The sequence below is a fragment of the Nomascus leucogenys genome, chromosome 13 (genome assembly GCF_006542625.1).
Source record: "Nomascus leucogenys isolate Asia chromosome 13, Asia_NLE_v1, whole genome shotgun sequence".
Classification (NCBI taxonomy): Eukaryota; Metazoa; Chordata; class Mammalia; order Primates; family Hylobatidae; genus Nomascus; species Nomascus leucogenys.
The window spans coordinates 69,415,811-69,439,724 of record NC_044393.1 but is presented as its reverse complement, the minus strand read 5'-3'; the positions used below and the strand labels follow the sequence as shown (position 1 = coordinate 69,439,724).

The following is a 23,914-nucleotide window of genomic DNA, read 5'->3' as shown; positions in this document are numbered from 1 at the left end:
GGAAGCATCCAAATTTTAATAAAGTTGGCATACAAGAAAAAAAGCATATATATATTTCCATATATGTGTAGCTCTTAATGTACATGATATTGCGTAATATGCCAGCTAGACAATATTCTATGTCTAATGGTTTTCCATTAGATTTGGAAATAGTCTCCATATGGCTATTGCTTCTGCTGATTGTCCAGAAAAGCCAAGGGTGTAATATTTCCTGATGACATAAAGCTGGAAATTATTGTTTGAAATTCATAAGAATGGTCTGGGACAGATATGTACAGCTACGAGCCAATAGCATAGAGATGAGAAAAATAGCACAGAAACGTAGGGGATTTCTTTCAATGGTGAAAGAGCATAAATAAGTATTTGGAAAAGAGTTTTGCAGAGGAATGAATCAGCCTATCAAAAAGGTCTCAAAATTCTAAGTTTATTTCGTGTATAATTATTTTAATGTATATTGACCTGAAGACTTTGCTTCTATGGGAACTTTATTTCTGTATGTAGGTAGTTGTATGTCAGAGGATATGTGGTTGAAGAAGTGGCTAGAAAGGGTTACGAGTGATATAAATTTCTAAAATTGAATGTACCTTTAAACTCTACAGTAAAAATAAAAAAAAAACTTTATTCTGCATCTATGATCGGCAAAGCAATGTTCTAGGCATTGCTAAAAAATCTGTGGGGGAGATTTTAACTAAAGTGTGAAGTTCTTTGAAGAGAGAACTTCGTCAGCATGCATATTGAGGCAGCTTAAACACAACAAGGCCCCAGATAGAGCATTATAAAATTATGAACTATTTATTTTCTTATTTGGTGCCTAGGGATACTACAAATAAGCAAAAACACAATGTGAGCTTCGAAACAACTTATTAAAATTAAATTGTATGTGTATTGCTTCAGTGAAACAGTTTCCTCTAAACCAACTAAAATAAAGGCGAACAAGAATCATAGATCCAATCAAAATAGATGTTGGATGAAAAGTGGGAAGCCATTTTGTTTTTAATATTCCAAATTAAAAATGTAGGTCGATGCTTCCAAGCATGGTGTGTGTGGTACTTGGCTGACGTTTATGTCTGGCCTAAGGTGAAGGGAAAGAATAGCTGCTGTTCTTGGCAAGCCCACCGATCATTTCTGCAGGACAGTAGGAGGACATGTTTATTTTGTGGCTCAAGACTCGAATCTTTGGTAGAAGTGTAAGGTAACTCTTACTGGGATACCTGATAAGCGACATGAGATTAAGTACATAGTTTTTTCTTTAATTTTCCCTGTTATCCTCCCAGAAATACTTCATGTTTCAAAATTCAGACTTGCTTCTCAGACCACGTTCTATTGTTGTTTGTTCTTGGTTCCTTTTTATTTTAACTAAAAGTGTTTGCTTGATTTTTTTGGTTAGCCCTGGCTGTTTAAACTTAAACCAATTTTTAGTGGAGTGGCCTTATTTTATGATATTTCCATTTTATTGCATATTTAGCTTATTTTTATTTAGCTCTCTTGCCAATGAGAATTGAAATGTGGCAAATAAGGGGGACAGTCGGCAGACAGCATGAAAACATAACACAGCTTACATACAAGGGATGGTGCCTGCTACAGAATAGGGACCCAGTAAGTGTATACTTTATTCTTTGTCCCATTGTAAGAATCAAATCATCTCCTTACCCTGCCCCCCCCAACTTTCTCTCTCTTTACTTTTCTTTCTCCTAGTCTCTCTCTCTCTTTCTCTGTCTGTTGTGTGTGTGTGTGTGTGTGTGTGTGTGTGTGTGTCTGCCCTCCCACCCCTGTCTTCCTCTCTCCCTCCATATATACTCTGTTAAGGAAGAGAGGCCTTACAAGCAGTTTATAAGACTCTTCTCTATTTATCCGACTTGGGATAAACCTGCATCATCTAACTAACCTCATTTCAAACCAAGATTTCAAAACTGTCACATCAGGCCTCCTGATTTTAATTAAGTAACATTTGGGTTTGCATGAAGTTATGTTTAGCCAGACTTCTACGATCATAACTTTTGACTATAAGTTTCATCTTTTTACCAAACCTGATGTTCAAAAATCCTGTAACCACAACTAATTAGACAGCATCCTCCAATATGGGAAATGAATTTCAATTTCTGGCCATATTAATCTTCAATCAGCCTTTTGTAAGACAGTTCTCATTACACCTGGACCTCATGAGAAAAAGATTATTGTATATTTCATATATCTATCAAGAAAGAACATGAAATCATTTTGGACAAGCTAACATCCATGAAAAGCCAATTAAACATCTCAACATCAAATCAGCCATTCAGTGGATTTTTACATAAAACTTCCCTTATGCTCAATTATAATCTAAGAATCCACCAGTAATTTGTTTTCTATCTTTAGGTCCTGCACATTTGAAATCCCTTACATGTGATTAAAAATTATCTTCTTTGGAAAGTAAATCCTTTCCAATCAACTTCTGTTTATATAAAAGAAAGAAAGAGTAAAAGGAGAAAAAACATACCCAAAGAATATTCTAGTTTCATAAGATTTAGAATGTCTTCATGCTTTGTGCCGTCTTATTTTTTGTAAGCTCCTCCTTTGTTCAGAGGCTTTTATCTAATTCCATTTTCTTTCCCTTTATTATGACCAATTGTTCCATTATCTTCTGCCTCTATTAAGGAAAGCTCAGCCTACCTATCCTTGACAATGTTAGAAAATCAGTAGCTTTAAAAGCTCACAATCCTAAATTCCCAAAAGGAAGCAACTGTATTTTCTTTAGTCCAGTTGGTCTCCTAAACACTGACTAATGATTGTTATCTCTGAAACCTTATACCTTAGCATGTGATAAGATACGGCTTTTGCAATAAAGCACTGGTTTTTTACCTGTATTCAAGACTTCCGATTTTCTATCTATAATATCTAATAAATAAAATTGAAAACAAGCACTTTAGCTACTAGATCATAGTTTTAAATATTTTGTTGTTAGGACAGTTTCACTCTGTCACCCAGGTTGGAGTGCAGGGTGCAATCTCAGCTCACTGCAACCTCTGCCTCCCAGGTTCAAGTGATTCTCCTACTTCAGCCTCCCAAGTATCTGGGATTACAGGTGCACTCCACCATGCTTGTGTATTTTTAGTAGAGACAGTATTTCACTATGCTGGCCAGGCTGGTCTTGAACTCCTGATCTCAAGTGATCTACCCACCTCTTAAAGTGCTGGGATTTTAGGTGTGAGGCACCACATCCAGCCTTAAATGGTTTGCTTTAACTGCCACTCAAACTTCCAGCTCAAGTCAAAATAGGATGATAATGTTAGAAATAGGCTGAGAGGGCATTCTTCAGTGGTTCTTATATTTGATGTGAGAATTGAAAATGCTGACATCATGGTTCCCACCTCCAAAGACTATTTAAATTGCTTTAGGTGAACTCCCAGAATATTCATTTTTAGTAAGTATTCCAGGTAATCCTAATCCTGGTGATCCTCAGTCTATATTCAGAAACATCACTCTAGATTTACTAAACTCTATATATGAATCTCACAATCATCTGGGAGTCATGTATTTTGATAATTATGTATATTTCTTATGAAAACACCTTTATGTGTGTACAGTATTATCACTTTGCTTTATAAAAATTTGTATATGGTATAGCCAAATCAAAAGTATTTCTAAATATTTTGTGAAACTACTGGTGCAGACACACTTCATTATGTTGTTAAATAACCTGCTTATAACGATTTTGCCCCAAATTTCTATTAGATAGTATTCTCTAAAAAACTCTTCATGAAATAAGATACTTTCTTTTCTTAAATACCTATGAAACATATAATAATATACTTCCTGCTTTTCTTTGTCTGCCAGGAATTTCAAAGCTGATTTTATGCTCAGTGATGTTTTATTTAACATAATTTTTATTCTCCATCATTTTCTGTCACCTTTGATACTTGATGCTTGCTTAATCATTTCTGTTTATTTGACAATAAACTGTTCCAACTCCTCCTTGAAAATGCACAGAGTAAAAAAGTAATGAAGGAATGACTAAGTATATAATTTCAAAACAAGTCTGTTAGAGTCATAAGATTTTTATAATTTGGTAACCCAAAATCACTAAATGTTGGATTTCTAACCTAAAACTATGTTTTGTATGGTGACTCAAAATTCCAATTTCTAAATGGGAAATTCCTTTTGATTTATGGTGTGTCATCAATCAACAACTCTTCAGTAATTATTTCCTGCCTAATTGTCTACTGATGTGATACACTACAGACTTACTCTAATGCCACGCAAATATGTACTATATTTAATACTGTTATATAGTCAATAGTAATAACAATATAATAGCAATCCCTCATATAGCACCTATTTGTAATGTTCTTTGCAAAGTGAAATTTAAAATGGCTTTTCCTATCTCCCACATCCCCGAATCTTCTTAAAAATATTATCATCAATAGGTTATGTCTTCCCAGCAAAATAAGATTGGGCATATAGCTATATATCAACATATGCATCCGTATATAATATTTATTTATACATCTGTACATTTTTATATTGGTGTATATGTGTGTGCTTCCCAAAATGCATATTTGAGTACACATTACACATTCACACATATTTTAGTAATATTAAAACAATATGTACAGATCCAAAAATTGTGAATTAAATAGTGTGGAAAATAATAAAGGAAACAGAAGTAAAAGGAATGTGAGTGGTCTATAAAGTGATTTCTTAATTTATTCATAGTTTTTGCTTAATATAGTGTATTTCAGAATATATTGCCAACATTTGCTACATGACTGAAAAAAGATTCCTCCCTTTAGTTTTTTTAAAATAAAAAAATCTTACCTTTCATTTAGATAACTATGAATGTATTTGGACTCTTTCCATAAAAATAATAAAGTTCTTTGCTAAATTGATAGGCACTTTACTTATCACTACTCTAGGACCATGCCAACCCTGAATAAAGTGAATAAAGTGTCCTATTTCCATAAAGAAGAGTCAAGAGCCATTTTCTAAACTACAGTCTTTTTCTTTGTAATAGGATATTTATTGTGTTATCTTCTGAGATTTTGCATCAAATTAATACAGTTTTAAATGCAAAGGCAGAAATTCTATATTAAAAAAGTAATAGCAGACAACAGATCAACATGTATACTTCTAAGTTAATTATGTTTTTCAAAACAACTGCCCTTTATTGCAAACATGAAAAAAATGCAAGGCAATCTATAAAAGATTGGAAAAATATTTATTTGAGTTTCCATAATTAAGAATTTACTGAAATGGAAGTAATTCCTTTTTGACATCTATTCTTATGTCCTATTTCACAGTGACGTATCCTCTTGTGAATGTCTATGAGATGTTTTGAAATTAGTGCATTTTTTTCTAACTATAGTAATGTTCTAATAAAATAGACAATATGAACAAAAAGACTGTTAATACTTTCTTGATTGTATATTCAGATACAATAAAGTATCTGAAAACCAATTGACTATCAACATCAATTCTCATACCTAATTTCACAAGAATAAGTAAACTAGTCTTTTGAGATATTTTCAGGTTTGATGTTTTCTGTATTATGGGCTACGATATGTTCAGCCTTGAATTTAAACACATAACTGAAGATAATAAAATATTCCGCATTGTGAAAATATAAATACAGTGTTATTACCAGAGTAAATATTTTCAGGTTGAAAAAATAAAAGGAATCCAATGACAAATCATTGAGTTCAATAAAATGCAAGTTACAACTGCTACACTTTATTTCTCAGCTCAAAAAGGTCACAGTAAAAGTAATACCAGTGGAACAATATTCTTAATTTCCTGTTATGTATTACATGAATTTGTTTATCTTTGTTACTAGTTCAGTCTCTCATTAGATTAAAAATTACAAATAAAATACAAAGTCATCATCAGAGTTTTAATTATAACACGGGGAAACTTTTACACCTGCACATACACTGCTTGGTGATGCTGCTCTGTTACGTTTTTAATATTTTGTTTAATGGTGGAGATAGGCATATGGTGGAGAGAAAGAAATATAATGGGGAAACCCTCCAGTGTATTGTGCTGTAAAGAACACTGGCCTTCAAATGATCTTCCAGAAATCTAGCTTAGATTCTTCCACTAACTAGACCCTATAATTTTATATAAATTTCATGACTACACTCTACCTTAGTTTCTTCAAATATAAACTGAGAAGTTTCTACAAAATGATTTCTAACGAGGCTAGCAAGTCAAAATTCCATAACTCTAATACTTTTAGACTAAAGCAAAAAATCAAACATTGGGAAGAGCCTGTAGGGCACATTCCTTTCTGATTCAATATTGTGTCTAATGTGCATTATTAGGTTGATCTAATTTAAGAAGAATACAAAAACACCTCATTTGATACAATCTAGACATATTTTCATAAGTTTGAATGTGCTATCTAAAACAATATGGAGAAGAATTTCATTTTTCCAAAGTGCACTAAGACGGTATAGGGTTAGACAGCCTTAATTTCTACAGCATGACGAAAGGAAACCAGAGAATGGTTGGAATGCGTGTGTGTGTGTGTGTGTGTGTGTGTGTGTGTGTGTGTGTGTGTTACCCCCCATGAATCCTTGCTTCCTTATCAGGAAATAGGCCCCTGGAAAGAACTTCTGGGTAAGATGCAGAGTTATCTAGAGGGCAAATGTCTTCATGGAAACAGCATGCCAAAGTGAGATGCCACACTGAATTCCTCTAGATTCAAAAACTATTTTCACAATTTGTTTATCTGGGAAGCATACCCTTTTTTTGCATTTTTATGATGTTAATCCAATTTTTGTTTCTCCAAACCCATGTATTTCCAATTATCCATTCATGGTTATAGTTTATTCTTCAGCATAGTGATTCTTATCAAAGCATTGCTTCTGCAAGTTTTCATCATACATCTGCTATAAACATGGTCTCAATTTAATTTGTGTTGAAAAATACATATCCTATGGCAATCTTCACAGATTTTAAGATATGTAAGCCATTTGGTCTTTCAGGCTTATATAACTAACAAAACACCTGGAAAAGATATATATGTACCTACTGCAAAGTGACAAAAAAGGAATGAAAATCCTTTAACTAGAATTCAAAATGTGTGTAATATTCTTGAACACTAATATTAGAATTGACAACTATTAAGTATGCAAATCTATATTCAAAAGAAATAATTATCTGTATCAGTTCCCAAATAATTCCATATCCATTGAGCACTAGCCTTGTCTTTTCAGCTAAAATATTTATTCAGTTTTCAATTGAACTAGTTTTATTTGTGTTATTAGTAACAATTTACTTATGTATTAGAAAATACTCATTTTTTAGATAATCTCCTGAATAACTGGATATAAATTTTAAGCTAAGGTAAATATAACAAACTAATGAAGGATGAAAATTTATTCATGGTAAATAATTTTAATTTGACCATTTAAAAATGTTTTAAATGTTTTAGAGCATGTGCTCCTTTTAACACAGAAATCATATTCTATCCCTACCATGCTCACAACTCTCTAATGGCTCCCCTTTTCGTCTTAAATGAAATCAGAAGTCTTTACTATGGTCTATCATATCCTACATAGTCTAGTCCTAACTGCTTTTCAGATTCCATTTGCTACTAAGCCCCTTACTCTCTTTGCTTCTATTACAGGGACATTAGATAGAACTGATGAAACTTCATCCCACCTTGAAGTCTTTGTACTCCTTTTCTCTCTTCCTCTAACTCTGTCATCCAGATAGTCAGAAAGTCGTTTCATCACTTCAGTCAGCCATTGGCTTAAATGCCAACCCCTCAGAAAAGCCTTGTTTGTCCCCTATGCAAAATAGCAGGCTTGTTACCCACATGTATTTTGTTCATAGCACTCATCTCTACATGGCATTATATCATATATTTACGTTTTTATTTCTGACTCTTCCAGTATTTTAGTTTTAAATAGTTCTTAAGGTGAGAAAGTTGACCTTTTGGTTACTGCTGTGGTCAATGACAGGTAGCAAGTGATCAACAAGGGTCTATTATGTTGAATTGAACTCTGTGAGCCACAGTTTGATTCCCTGAGAGTGTATGTTACTGGTATTATTTTGGGTTTCCAAGAGCACTATTACTGATATTGTTAAAAGTGAAGAAAATGAAGATGGAAGAATTAGGTCCACATAAAAGCAAAAAAGACAAGACCTTTTACTTTTAGAACAAAATCTTCCCATTCTATTTGACATCATCTCAACTGTCATCCTACTCTTTCAATGTTATTTTTTCTCATTATTAACCTCTAGTAACTCATTCCCTACTCCCCCTACACTTTTAATGATTTAGATCATTACGTAACAGACTTGTCAAAATTCCCAAGGCGAAGTGGATTGCGTTATGCTAGATATATACTTACATTTATCTTTACATTTTGTAATCTGCCTTTTAATTTCTTAGAATGTTAACTTCTTCCTGATGGTGATTACAATGAGCTTTTCCTGACAGAAATTGCATCTATCTCCTATGTCATTTACAGACAATATTTCCCTATTTTAAACAATTCTATTTCATGCATAAATGAGAAAACCTGGATGAAAAAAAAAGATTCCAGCTTGTGTTATTGGGTAAGAGAGAACACCTTTCTAGTGATGAAGTGTCATCAAAGTATCTGTTGACCCATGGGTTTTTTAAGCTACTCGTATTTACATAAGGAACTGGGCTTTCAAGGGAAGGTAGTATATTTCTATGTTCATTCACTTATATCATGAAGCATCTCCATATGCTTCCCAGAGGCATCTGCAATTTACCTGGACTTCACCAGAAATCAAACTGATCAAGAAAATGGCAATTGGCAGCCATTAATTCTAGCCTTTGCAGAGTAGTTAGTTATGGATGAAAAAGTTGAGGTCTCAGAGCCCTTCCCAGTCAAAAAGAGAAAAATTAAAAGGGTAGATTTAGTAGATGAGAGGACAAAATGTTCAAATAACAAATGTAAATACTTTTAACATTGAACAAAGCAAAATAATTTGGCTTAAGAGTAGCAGATTATTGCTAATGTTGAGATGGCACAGCTCCATGGCTAAGGAGCTCTCCATGGCGTACAAGTGCCATCTCACACTATGATCAGCAACACATTAACATAGATATTTTCCTACATTTGAGCACCGAACTAGGTAATAACTCCCCAGAATGTATACACTCAAGCCTCAAAAGCCTTTCAATTTAGTTAGAAAGCCAAGAGGTAAAACCATAAATTATATATAAAAATGGCACTTACTAATATCAAGCACAATTCCAACTATAGATGACATAGGCTTGCTTAGGGGGCTGAAAAGCCTTCATGGAGAAGGTCAGTGTAAAGGCTGCCTCTCAAAAGAGAAAACTAAAGGGCAAAACATTCAAAGAGCAGTGCAAATACGCACAAAAATGGTGTTTCACCCTGGGTTTTTTTTTTTTTTTTCAATATCAGACGCTATCCCACATCATCAAATATAGCTGCAGAAGCTAGTGGGAGAGCAATACTTATACATACATATGTACATAAATACATACATACATGCATACATGTGTGTGTGTATCCCTGCTTAGAAAACAATATAAGACATATGGAGAATAGAAGGGAGGAAAGGGAATGAATTCATTATCACAACTTTAAAGGAAAAAATATACTTCCTTTTCAGTGAATTTTTTTTCACCATTTGTATTCTTTCAATGAAAGAGAAGTTAAATTGCACATTTTTAATGACTCATAGGCCAACTCTTTTAGGAAATTAGGGCAAAATAACTGAATTCTTTTCCATCAGGCCAGTTAAAAGATTCACCATTGAGTAGTTTGCCTCCAAATGGCCTGAAAGTTCACTGGATGAGAATACAAGGTTGTATTATATCAGATGGGCACCATCATGATAAACCCCAGTGCTGTTTGAATAAATGCAGAGCCAGCAGTGATATTGAGGAATGTGGAATGAGTTGCATCAATAGAACCAAGAGAGAAATGCACTATATTAATAGAATAAATAGCAAATATATTCCCTTATCCCTGTATAATCAGCAGCAGTCCCAATAATTATTATAACACATTTCTAGATAATGTTTTAGGGTCTTCAGAAGAAAATGAGTATAAAAGTGAAATTTCAAAAAATATTGCTGCTATCCAATTATGTAACTATGGACAAGCCACACAATTCTTAAATGTACAAAATTATGAATTTTAAATAAATGATAGGTCACTTTTCTTCCACTAGGAATGTAGAGATCAGGTAATAAGAAATTTGAACTTTAGTGACTCATTTTCAAAGATGAGAATAATTGAGAGGAATGTTCAGAAGTAAATGATGTAAATATAAAAGTAAAATAAGACAGTTTATCAGTAGTCTAAAGGAAAATTAAAAATAAAAAAGAATAGCATAACAGACCCACTGAAAATTAAAAAATAGCGTTTTCTCTAGGGTACTATGTTGAAACAACACATATTAACCCTTTTCTGAAATACCTCTGTCTGGCAACCAAGTAAATGCTAAAGTACTACAGGCTGGATTAACATACATATTTTTAAATTCCACATCAAATATTGTCTCTAATTCAAGTGATGGCTAAAACAAAATGAAGACACATAAGATTTGGTTACTTGTAATGCTAAAAGAGGAATACATACCACATTTCTCTACATTACTTTAAAAGTTCATTTTCCAACTTCTATCAACATTTTCTATAAAGAACTTTACACAAATATGTCATAGTATGTCAAAATAAAAATAGATGTTACTCATACTATGGCTCTTCACCAGAAAGATAAATTTTGGTACTTCCTACCTTTTAAAGAGTTTTATATTAATGCACTAGCAATATTTATGTATAGATGTTGGCACAAGGGAAGATAATTTCACCCATTTCAGTAACAGCTGGGTAAACTTTAAGTCTCTACATAAATGATTCTGCAAGATATACTCCCAACATTACCCAAAGCTATATAATCAGAATAGTGACAGGTATCAGGAGAATAGTATTTAAAAGTTTATCCTTCTCTTTAATAATATATAATTATAACATAATGTTATTGTATATCATAGATATGGTCATATATATGCATATGATAAATTATTTCAAAATATGCTATTCTAAAAAAGGAATTTCCCTGATACATTGCTATGAAAATTTAAGTGAAAACTTCTCTGCTTTTTTGTTGTTCCTTAAAATACTAATTCACCAAACACACAAAAATTGAAATACGGCAATTACGCTAAGTTTTCTGGCAGCAAAGATGTAATGCTACCGTATTTGGTTTAGATAAATATATAATATAAATTAAATTTTTACCTTCCCAAATTTGTTCTCAAATCAGAATATAATTTATATCATTAAAATAATAAAATTTCTCTCTAAACATATACTTTACAGAAATGCCATGTAGCAATTTTCCCGTATTGAAAACTTTGATGAAAACAATTTTGTTTTAAAATTATAGTGATATGGACCACAAAAATGACACTTCTGAAATTCTTAAGTTTTATATTATGGGTAATATGATCCCTTCTTTTAGAGAAATTGTCTAAATGGGTAATAAGGCCAAGAACGCAAATATTTACATTACTTAACATAATAATAACCCTTCAATTATTTAATGTGCCACCTGGTACCACTTCTAATTTCCAGATCATGTGTATGAGGTGCAATAGTAAACTGAAGCTTGACACTGTTTAGTACATTTTTACAAAATAGTTTTTGATTATTGGTGAACACCTGAAAATTTCCTAAGTTTAGCAAGATTTGAGTACTACAATCTAAACGAAAAATAACAACTGGATGTTATTTTCCAAAGGACTTTAGGACAAAAGAGGAGTTCCAGGTTCTTTTTCTACTAAAGCAGTTAATGGCAGTAACTAGAGTTTACATTATGGAAAGAGGAGCCGGGTGGATAAAAGGGTGATTCAGGGACCTATGAAATGTGCTCAGAAAGAAGGGCTGAAATGGAGGAACAGAGCTACCTAATTACTCAATCTAAACACTTAAAAAAAAATTCTGACATTATTTTTTCATTTTTTTAAAACTGCACTTTCTATGTTTCCTACTTTAGTAGGAAATGAAGTAGCCTGAAAACTATTTTTAAAGCGTTCATTTTTCTAATAGATTAAGTAATGACTTATACAGTAAGCACAGTCAAGTCATAGTCTACTGATATATTTGATATTTCAAGAAGCAAATAAAATGGTTATACAAATACACCTTGGTTCTAAGATAGACACACTCAGTTCTTTAGATCATAAAACCAACTGAATATTGTCTAAAATAGTCTAGAAGCTGCAAATGATTCTGCCAGTCCTGAATGACAAAGCTCTTGGTTATTTATTCTCATGTAGATAATGTTCATATGAGCTGGAACTTTCGATAACCACTGTTTACAATCACATTTTCACTTCTATTATCACTAATTGAAGAACATTTAGCTCCATTAAAATTAATAGCCACATAAAAAGAGCTCAGATAACTCTTGATAATCATTCAGACATAGTTGGATATTGGCTCCAACTATTATTTCCCAGAAAGTTTGCACCTTACACTTCATCCTCTAAGTATAGAACTACAGCCTAAACAATAAAGTTAGGCAATGGCTTTTATTGAATATTTTGTATTATTAAATAACTCTGTTGAGTCACAAAGATGGCACCAAAAAGGCAGGGTTTATAAGAATCTATTTCTTCAGGGTACAATATATAATATATTTTGATGAGAAATTAAAGGCATTTTCCTATGAAATTCTGTTACATTATAAAGCATATGATTTCTCAAGTCTCCATACATGTTCTCATTTTGATTACACCGACATTTCCACATCTTAAAAGTGTGACTGCTCTATTTCATCAGGATCATTAATTAGCTTAATTTCCTGAAAATTAAAATGTTAACTTCAGTGAAGCTAAGTCTTTAAAGTAACTTCCACTTAGCTTCCAAGTTCCACTTAGTTCCAAGACGGTGTGTGTATTCAATGCTTCTAATTCACTTACTTACCTATGGAACATGTGAACTAAATCCACTGCATAGATTTTACTCAGGCATTACAATTCAATTTCTTAAATATTTTCAAAAATGGGTGCTTTTAAGTATTTTATTTACATAATAAAAAAATTGTCGCTAATGTTTAACGTTGCCTCATTTTTTTTCTTGAAACAAAAATAAGCCTCAAAATAAATAAAAATTGGAAAATCATTTCCAGAAACAAGTTTTAAAATAATGCTAACTTCTCAAGTCTAGTATAGAACTATTAGCTACATGAAATTAGAATTCTCATCAACATTCTTTCTATACCTATATTCAATCATATAGACACTATATAGCATTAAAATGATTCACTGATACCTCAAGAAACACAGCCATATATACCAAATTTTTAAAGTGTATTTCATTTTATTAGTTCTCCCCTCCTATTAAAACAGAATCTTCTTTTTTATTCAGGTGTACTTCTAATTTGACGTCATGATGGTGATTTGCACTACCCATTTGTCCTTAATAAGGATCTCCTGCTACAAAATGACAAGACAACAAAAACAAACCTCTTTGATAAAGAATAAGCACCTACACTGAGAAGGCATTCTGCATCATCCTTATCCTTATAAACTGTCACAAATTTGCAAACAAGATAAAAAGGAAATATAAGAAGTAGAACATGGATTTTCACTAATTCATTTTTTTTAAAGTACCAGTAGGTCTTTAAAAAAATATAGGACTAAATAAAAATCATAAATCATTGTATTTTTCTTTACCACAATTTCTTGTTTAACCTAGCCTAAAATTCTTCATATATAAAATATTCCATTAGTTGGCCATATGACATGAGAAATTGTGTACAACACAATATGTCTAATAAAATTAAGTTGACTTTAACCACAATGTCATTTAAAGAAGCCAATTAAATTATCCAGAAACACAAAGCTTAAAGAGTAGCCTTGGGAATAACTTTTTTCTTATAGCCATTACCAAATCCTCACTGAACTGATTACCTATGCAAGAATAGTAGCAGAAAGCTGAAGAAAAGGCACTCACATCACTCCCCAGCTTATCTAATAACTCATAAAAGTAAAAGGATCTAACCATTTTATTTTATTAGATTCTCTAATATGTGAAATGCTGCTACTTTTCTGCAGTTTAACATTATTAATCATTTGCCTCCTTTCCTTTTCTCTACTTCCTAAAAAAACTTAATTCTAGCCCTAAAAGTCTATTAAAAACAACAGCATGAATTCAGAAATTTGTCCCTTCGGTTGCAGAACTTCATTATACCCCCAAAAAAGAATGCACAAAAAAATTCTAAAAGGAAATTAGGACCCCAAATTTTATAATACAGCCAGCCTTGGTGACCACCAATCTTACCAGATACTGCTCTATCTTCTATGTGTATTTAATGGGTGTGGGCCCATTGCCTGATGGGATCTGTAGATTCTAAAAAAAAATGTGTGGATGACAGTCTTTTGCTTCTTTTTTTGAAACTATGAACCTAGAGTTTGAAATATGTTGCAAATTTAATTCCACTGCATATTGTAGAGTTGATCAGTTTCAGCCCTGATATTCTAAAACACTGAATAACCTATCAACCATAATTAAAGTGCATACATATGAATATGTGCATATATATTATCAAATACTTTGATAATTACATCTACAATCTATGTATTACGATGTAAAACAAGAATTATGGTTCTTAGAGGAAAAATGTACACCATAAGTATCCATTCATATGAAAATAATAGTTCAAGTATACCTGGAAACTTTTCATCTAAATGCATTGAACCACTTTCTAGACATTTCAATATACATTGTATACATTTGTGTCTTTATTAGGGCATAGATTTTGTTTTTCACTGCCATAATATTTTTATATATTAATATAGATGTTGCTACTACTTTCATATATTCAGGAATTCTAAAATTTCTTTGTATCTTTATCACTTTCAGGCATCAATAATCAACATTTGCCAGCAATGCCTCAGTACTTCAACGTATTATACCCATTTCACAGATCAAAAGAGTTTTGCCAAACCATTTAGATAATGCTTTCCTAAACTCAGGAAAGAATACAAATGATTTCCCCGGAGTTATCATGTAACCTTAATGGGTCCACAATCGCCTCACCCATACCCAACCTCCATCCCATTTCCCATTATGGCACCTACCCTAGTGTTGTCATGGTGACGATGGTATACCAGAAGGCTGCAGGGATGCTGGTGAACTTGCTAGCCGAAGACCCCTTCTCTGCGTAGAACATAACTGTAGCGAAGATGATGATAGCCATGGTAAGCGAGAAAAGCAAGAAGCCCAATTCTGAGGCACAACTCTTCAGTGTGTACCCCAAGATGCGCAGGCCTTGAGAGTGGCGGGAAAACTTAAAGATCCTGAAGACCCGGAAGACTCGGAGTGTGACAAAGGCTCCGCTGACGTCCTCATTGTCTGTCATCACCAGCCCAATGTAATAAGGCAGGATGGCCACCACGTCGATGATACTCATGACGCTACGCACAAAACGGTAACGACTAGGCGCTGCAGCCAGGCGAAGCAAATACTCAACTGTAAAGATCATGACGCAGGCCGTGTCCAAGCAGAAGAAGGCCACAGCATACCGCTCTCCACAGGGCAGTTCTTTAATGTGGCCTGGGCTTGATCCGCACGGCACTGTTTCCACCACATTCGCGATGACAGAGACAGCAATGAAAAACCCCGTGACATAGTAGAACACCAGGGCCATCGTGCTGGTGTGGGGGTTCTCGAAGGCCCTCCAGACCCTCTGCCTTGCAGTCATGGTGGGCAAGGCGCTTTCTCCAGCGGTGTCGGTATCCGCGTCGTCCTGCAGGCGCTCGGCGTTCTCTCGCCTGCGATCCTTGTACTCCTCATAACAGCAGTCGCCGATGATTTCCGGGATGAGGCCAAAGAAGGCCAGTTCCTCATCGTAAGCAGAGATGCACTCGTGGCGAGGATAGTGGAGCTTCCCAGTGCGGTAGAAATTCAGGATGTGGCGGAAGATGTCTGGGTCACGGTCAAAGAAATACTGCTGAGTTTCTGGGTGGTAGAAAAAGTCCCTCTCAGAACTGCCCAGTAGAGTGTCTGGGTAACGTTCCAGGGTGTCCTGCCACGTCTGGAAGCGGGTGCCACTCACATTCAGCACAATGAGAGCATCTTGGGTCCTTTTCCTCTCCTGCCTCGGAGGAGCCGGCATAGGCCCCGAGGCCACAGGCATCCACCCAATGGCCGCTGCCCTTGCAAAAGGCAGCCACGCTGCCACCCCCGCCGCCATGATTCCTTGAAGTGGAAGGAAGAAGGGTAACGAGGCGTCTACAATGGGTCACCGAAGCAGCCACAAGTCGCCCACTTCCTCCAGTCAAGCAAAGTACTAGTGAGAAACGTGGTCCAGAGGTGTCACTCTTATTCCAAGATAGGGCTTCTGGTAAAGTCACAGTTCTCAGAAGGGCAAGTTTCCCTCCAAGACAGGTATTTGGAATAATGACAACAAAATACAACGTCCTAACAATCACCCCCAACAGAACCCAGCCAAATCTCTTCCAGCAGGTGGGCCAGGCCACCCTCTGGCACAAATAAGCACACAGGTGCAGCCGTTTCTTCAAACAGGTGTCTTTGATTTCTCCCCGGCACAGTCTGGATAATATGGGGTCAGTATGTGGAGTGTAGGATAAAGAAGAAGAACGAGAGTCACCCAATAGAATTCTTTCGACGAATTAGGGAACCCTTACACCTACCCTTCTCACTCTTTCAAACCTTCCTTTCCAAGTAGCCCTTCCCGCCAAAGGAGTCTCAAAAAGGCGACCTGTTGTTGTAGCTCAGGAGATGCGGTCACAGCCGCTGCCCCACGTCTCTCTTTGGGGGTCCAGCTGCTGCTGCCTCTACTCCTCAGGCTGTATTTGCAGAGATGGAGGTGATGTGCAGTGGTTACGGTGGGGGGCGTTAATATAGATCCTCCTCCCCCACGTCTACAAACACCCTCTGTGACTGCCAAAAGCGTTCGCCCAATCGCCCCTTCACTCTCTTTTCAGAGAGAGTTCAGCTCAGGTGCAGTGTGACAGTTACAGAGCCCAGGAGCTGGGAGCCGCCGCCGCCGTGGCGGCAGCAGCATCTGCCTCCGCGCAGAACGCGCCGCGCCCGCGGTACATACCTGGCTAAGTGCGCGCCGGGGCTTAGTTGCATAGAGACTTTCTCCTCGCCGTGCACCCGGAAAGGGAAGAGGAGAGAAAGCAGCTCGCGAGCAGCCGAATCCGATGCGCCGCGGGAGCATAAATAAAGCTCAAGCGAGCTCTTCTTCCCCTTCCCCCATCCCTCCGTGCCTCCCTCCTCCTTTTCACCTTCCAAAAGCCAGGCGCAGGCGAGCAGAGCAGCAGCAACAAGTTCAAAAGGTGCGGGGGAGGCGAGAACGGAGGGGACTCGCTCCTGCCAACTTACTGCGGAGCCACTGTCGCGGGAGCCTGGCCAGCGCGGTGCGGGGCTGCGGGGCGGCGGGGCTGCGGGGCAGCCGGGCGGGCGGTGGCGGCGCGGCGGGGCCGGGGCCGGGGCCGGGGCCGGCGCGGGCTCTCGTCCGAGCGCGGAGGCAGAAGGCGCTCGGCAGCGCGGGGGCGCGGGAGGGCTGATAGCTGCTTCCCCGCCAGTGGGTGGTCCTGCATCTCCCCGGGCTCCCCGCGCTGCTCTGCTAGTGCGATCAATAAATAAGGAGAAAATAAATAAATAACCGCGCGCACGCCCCGCCACGCAGGTTAGGAAAGGCGTCTCCTGCCTTTCCCTCGGCTTGACCTTTCTCCGCCCCCGTCCCCTCGGGCTCCTCTCGCTCCACCCCAGCCACCCACCAGCCCCGGCGCAAAATGTCACCGAGGGAGAGCATCCAGGTGGATCTGCTGGGGAGGAAAGCGAGCCTCGGATGAACAAAGGGAAGCTTCACGCGCTGGGCTGCGGTGGTTTGGTGGAGGAGAGGAGAAAGGGGACCCGTGCCTTGCTTCTGTCTCCCGAGTCCCGGTTCAAGGCGAGCGTGGGAAAATGGGGGGAAAGAGAGCGAGAGAAGCTGGGAAGGAGGGTGAGCGGAGCGGAATGCGCAGGAATTGGTTGTCTTCTGGGGGCGACTGGAAGGCAAGACCCGCAAAGCCCCGACGCGGAATTTTTAAGTGCATTTCCTCCTTCTCTTTTTATTTATTTTCCAAACTAGATTGTTAACGTTGCAGGGATTAATATGCCATGTGTCCAGCTTGCCAAAAAATCAGAGACTGTCCTCGATCGAGGTCTTGACACAACTCCTTTTCCCTTCCTTTACGAATAACAGGGATGTGGAGCCCTTTTCTAAATGTCATCGTCAAGGGGCGTGCGTCCTGAAAGTTTGCGTCCCCTTCATCCTCTCTGCGCATCACTGCGTATATTTAAAATAGTTAAAAGAGTTAAAGGTGTTCGTATGAGGGGTTACTGAGGTAGAGAGACACAGGAAAATTGTCGCGACCAACCGTTTTGTTTTTCGCGTACCCCGCCCCCGAGTCATTAGGAATCATCCTTAAAACCAAACGTAACACATACAGCCACTAGATGGCGTGGATGGCGAGAAGTTAAATCTGCACCTAAGGTTTGGATGCTTTAGGAAGGTGAAGGATCAAAATTAACTGGTCCAACAGAGAATCAGATCACATAAACATCCCGCAACCCCTTCGCTGCCACCCATCTTTTTTGTGTTTATGTGACATATACTACTTAGACTTGAGTCTGCATTTGGATAGTTGTGGGATGAGATGTGGAGAGTTTCCTTTTGAAATTCCTTTGAAAATTAAATCTAGATTACTGAATCGTCATCATCATAGTAATTAAGATCTTTGGCAATAGTGAGGCTTCCTCTATATTGATTAAGAATAGTAGCCTAATTTCTACCTAAAAATTACTTTTCATGGCTTGGTTTGACTGCCCTTGGTTTGTAAAGTAAGTGGACTGTGTGTTGTACTTTACAGAAATTGACTTTTAAGCCCTAGAGATTATAGGCATGATGTGTCAACCTTGAAAATTTGAAATGGGATACGTCAAAGAAAATATATCAACTAAAAAATGAGTATAGAAAATAACCAGAGAATTTAAAATATCCTTATGTACAGGATTTTCTGTAAAGATAAAAAGGTATTTTTTGTTTGTTTATTTGTTTACAGAATAGAGATTTAAGGAATCCTGTGTCAGTAGTAATGAAGTCACAGCTAATGCACCATGTAAGTTTGAGGACATGGAACTGAAGACACCTGCTTTTTATCTATTTGTTTAAGTGAAAGATGCTTGTTAACCAATCTGTATAGCCTGCATACCGGAAAACAAACACACAAGCATGTTACCTGGAAAATGGAAATGAGGGGCTTACTACCAATTAATATAAGAAAACCAACCCCTCCTTAGTCCAGACAGTAAGGTGGCACTACGACAGGTGCTGGGCATGGAATCCAGAGGGTGGAGAGCCATGAGTATTTAATCATTGCCAATAATGGCATGCTTTCCTGTAAAGATGTGGCGAGGAACCTAAATAGAGTCTTTAAAACTGTGTAGGAAACTGAATACTTACAAATGTAAAAGTAGGAGTTTAACTTCACAAAAGCCCCAAAGAAGCAAGAACATAATATGTACAGTTTTTAAGAAGGTATTGGGATCTGCCCTCCCGCATCTTCAACAAGGTTCTTGATATAGTGGAAAGAATGTGGGCTGAGAACTTAAACACATCTAAATTCAAAATCTTGCTTAAGAAATTACTTACTGGCTTTGTTTCATTTGGCAAATTACTTAACTTCTATGATTAGAAATTATAGATAATGAAATTTAACTTTTCAGGCCTGTTGTGAAGATGAAACAGGATCATACTTCTGAACACCAGTGAAATACTTAGCACATGGAGTGTACTCAGAATTGGTTCTTTTTTATTGTAATGCATAATGCTAATGCAATTCATTTTATCCAGCCCGTATTTAGAATTCCCTTAGATACTTTTGCATAGTTATGTGTTGCTAATGACGGATGCATTCTGAGAAATGTGTCTTTAGGAGATTTCATCACTGTCTGAATATCATAGAGTGTACTTAGACAAACTTAGGTGGTATAGCCTACTACACACCTATGCTATGTGGTACAGCCTATTGCTCCTAGACTACAAACCTGTCATCATGTTACTGTACTGAACACTGTAAGCAATTTGTAACACAGTGGCAAGTATTTGAATCTCTAAACATATCTATACACAGAAAAGTTGCAGTAAATATACAGTATAAAATATTTTTAGGAATGGTACACCTTTATTTGGCACTTACTATGAATGGAGCTTACAGAACTGGAAGTTTCTCTGGGTGATCAGTGAGTAAGTGGTGAATGAATGTGAAGGCATAGGACATTACTGTACACTTCTGTAGACTTTATAAACACTATATTTAGGCTATGCTAAATTTATTTTTAAAATCGTATTTTTCCTTCAATAATAAATTAACCTTAGCTTACTATCTTTTTTACTTTAAAAACTTCAATTTTTAACTTTTTGACTCTTTTGTAATAGCACTTAGCTTAAAACACAACACATTATACAGTTATACAAACAATATTTTCTTCATATTATTATTCTGTAAGTTTTCTTCTATTTTTGTCCTTTTTTTTTTTTTGCTGGAGTGCAGTGGTGCCATTTCAGCTTACTGGCAAGCTCTGCCTCCCGGGTTCACCACCTTCTCCTGCCTCAGCCTCCCGAGTGAGTAGCTGGGACTACAGGCACCCGCCAGGCACCATGCCTGGCTAATTTTTTGTATTTTTAGTAGAGACAGGGTTTCATCGTGTTAGCCAGGATGGTCTCGATCTTGACCTTGTGATCCACCCTCGTCGGCCTCCCAAAGTGCTGGGTATTTTTGCACTTTTTAAAAACTTTTTAAATGTTTTGTTAAAAGCTAGGACAAAATTACATTGGCACAGACCTATGCAGGGACAGGATTATCAGTATTACTGTTTTCCATATCCACATCTTTTCCTACTGAATGTTCTTCATTCCGTCTGCAGGGACAGTAACATGCATGGAATACCAAGGCATACCAATGCCTTCTTCTGGAATACCTCTTGAAAGAGCCTGCTTCAGGCTGTTTTACAGTTAGCTTTCTTTTGTAAGTAGAAGGAGTATACTCAAAAATAATGATTAAAAGTATAGTATAGTAAATATATAAACCAGTAACATCATTGTTTATTATCATGATCAAGTATTATGTACTGTACATAATTGTATGTGCTGTACTTTTGCAGGACTGGCAGCACAGCAGCGTCCTCACAAACACCTGAGTAATGCATTAGGCAAGGACATTACAATGGCTCTGCATCACTAGGCAGCAGGAATTTTTCAACTCCCTTATAATATTTTTGTTTTTTCCCTTTCCAACTTTTATTTTAGGTTCAAGGGGTCCATGTGCAGGTTTGTTACATGGATAAATTGTGTGCTTTAGGGGTTTGGTGTACAGATAATTTTGTCATGCAGGTAATCAGCATAATAATAGTCCCCTCCTTCTACCCTCCACCCTCAAGTAAGCCCTGGTGTCCACTGTTTCCTTCTTCATGTTCATATGTGCTCAATGTTTAGCTCCCACTTAGCAGGGAGAACATGTGATATTTGTTTTTCTGTTTCTATGTTAATTCACTTAGGATAATGGTCTCCAGCTCCATGTGGCTACAAAGGACATGATTTGTCTTTTTATTGGCTGCACAATATTCCATACTACATTTTCTTTATCTAGTCCACTGTTGATGGGCATCTAGGTTGGTGTCATGTCTTTGATATTATGAATAGTGCTGTGATGAACATACATGTATGAGTGTCTCTGTGGCAGAACAATTTCTATTCCTTTGGATATGTAACCAGTAATGAGATTGCTGGGTTGAATGGTAGTTCTATTTGAAATTCTTTGAGAAATCTTCAAACTGCTTTCCACAGTGATCACAGCAATCAAGCAAGAGAAAGAAATAAAAGGGATCTAAATAGAAAGAGAGGAAATTAAACTACTTCTCTTTGAAAACTATATGATTTCATACCTAGAAAACCCCATAGTCTGCCCAAATGCTCCTGTCTCTGTGAACAACTTCAGCAAAGTTTCAGGATGCAAAATCAATGTACAAAAGGTAGTAGCATTTCTACACATCACTAACATCCAAGCTGAGAGTCAAATCAAGAATGCAATTCCATTCACAATAGTCCATTATAATCTTATGGAGCCACTGTGTATATGTGATCCATCATTGACTGAAATGTCATTATTTGCTATATGTCTGTCTGTATTTACTCTTCCCTCTGAATTCAAAAATCCCCTTGTTCTGATATTCAGATGATAGTGATATTTTAGTCTTCGTTCATGCATTGAAATGCTATATGAAAAGTAGGCATACAAATTCTCGAAGAGCCCTGTATATATCTCCCTTGCTTAGGGATTCTTATTCTTTACTCTTCTTATTTTATATACTCTGTTTAGTTGATTACAAGGAAAACAAACTCAGCAAGATCAAACTTGAATGCATCATCTCTCTCTTCCAATCATCTACTCCCTCTTTTCGCTTTTGATCAATGAAGTCCCACAAAGAAACCTGGTGGTCATCCTGTTCTTTACTACTTCCCCCCCCAGCAAACACCCAGACATAGCCAATGACCCAGTAGGTCTTATATATTCCACCCTCATTACCATCTATCTATCCTTACTCTGCACCTAGAGTGAATTAAAAAAACAAAAAACCCATTTTGAGATAATTATAAATTCACATGCAGTTGTGAGAAATAATAGAGATTCCTTATGTATGTCACCTAGTTTTCCCCAAAGGTAACATCTTGCATATTATAGTATAGAATCACATACTGGAAATTGACATTGATACTCTGTTAGTCCAGTCAAACTGCTATAAAATATACCATAAACTCGGTGTCTTATAAACAACAGAAATTTATTTCTCACGGTTCTGAAGGGTGGAGAATCCAAGGTAAAGGAGCCAGTAAATTCAGTGCTTGCTGAGGGCCTGCTTTATGGTTCAGCCTCCGTGGGAGGGTAGGAGCCTGCTTTCTATAAGCACCAGTAACAAACTCAGATGGGTTTAACATGGAGCAACCCCGCTTTCCAATTTTTGTAATTTTTCCACTTACCTGACTTTACTGAGTCTCTGCTCACCAGCCCTGCATTCCTTCATTCTTCCTTTAAAATGCCTGGTGACCTCTGTACAAATTGATCTCCACTTTAACTAGTGTCCTTCCAGCTTTGACAGGTTTTTCTTTGACAGTAGTGATATTTCATTGTGGTTTTAATTTGCATTCCTCTAATGGCTAATTTTGTTGAACATATTTTTATGCTCATATTTGCCATCTGCATATACTCTTCAGTAAAATGTGTTACCCTTTTGCACATTTTATTTTGTTTTGTTTTATACTGTTGAATTTTGAGAGCTTCTTATATATTCTAAATAATTGTCCTGTGTCGCATATGTTGTTTGCAAATACTTTCTTATAGTCTGTAACCACTAGGACTTTTGCTAAACAAAATTTTTTTTCGTCCTGATATGCTCCAATTTAGAGATTTTTTATTTTGTGAATCATGCTATTGGTGTGAAGTCTAAGAACTCTTCCTAGTCCCAAGACTCGAAGATTTTCTCCGCTTTTTTCTAAATATTTTATAGTTTTACATTTTAAAATTAAGTTTATGATCTATTTTGAGTTAATTTCTTTATAAACAAAACTTTCGTGGAGTTTTAGTAGATATTATATTATAATTTGGAAATTGACCTTGATAATATTTCTTTTGAGTCTTTTAATCTGTGAACATGGTATGTTTCTTCATTTATTTGTTTTTTTAATTATTTTATCAGCATTTTGTAATTTTCAAGATGCTGTATATGTTTTTATTAGGCTTATGCCTCAATATTTTATTACCTTTGGAGCAATTATAAATAGTATTGTGTTTTTTAAAATTTCAATTTCCATATGTTCATTGTTAGCATATAGAAATGCAA

The 23,914-nt window shown here is 36.5% G+C and overlaps 1 protein-coding gene across 1 annotated transcript in view; it reads right to left on the bottom strand.

Annotated features, from left to right (window-relative positions):
* Window positions 1-17,695, bottom strand: part of KCND2 (potassium voltage-gated channel subfamily D member 2) — a 482,600-nt gene extending 464,905 nt beyond the window's left edge. Inside the window, exon 1 of the mRNA XM_003261245.3 lies at window positions 15,085-17,695. Within this exon, the coding sequence (XP_003261293.1) occupies window positions 15,085-16,199 (1,115 nt within the window). The 5' untranslated portion in view covers window positions 16,200-17,695. The remainder of the gene's footprint in view (window positions 1-15,084) is intronic.
* Window positions 17,696-23,914: the final 6,219 nt, after the last annotated feature.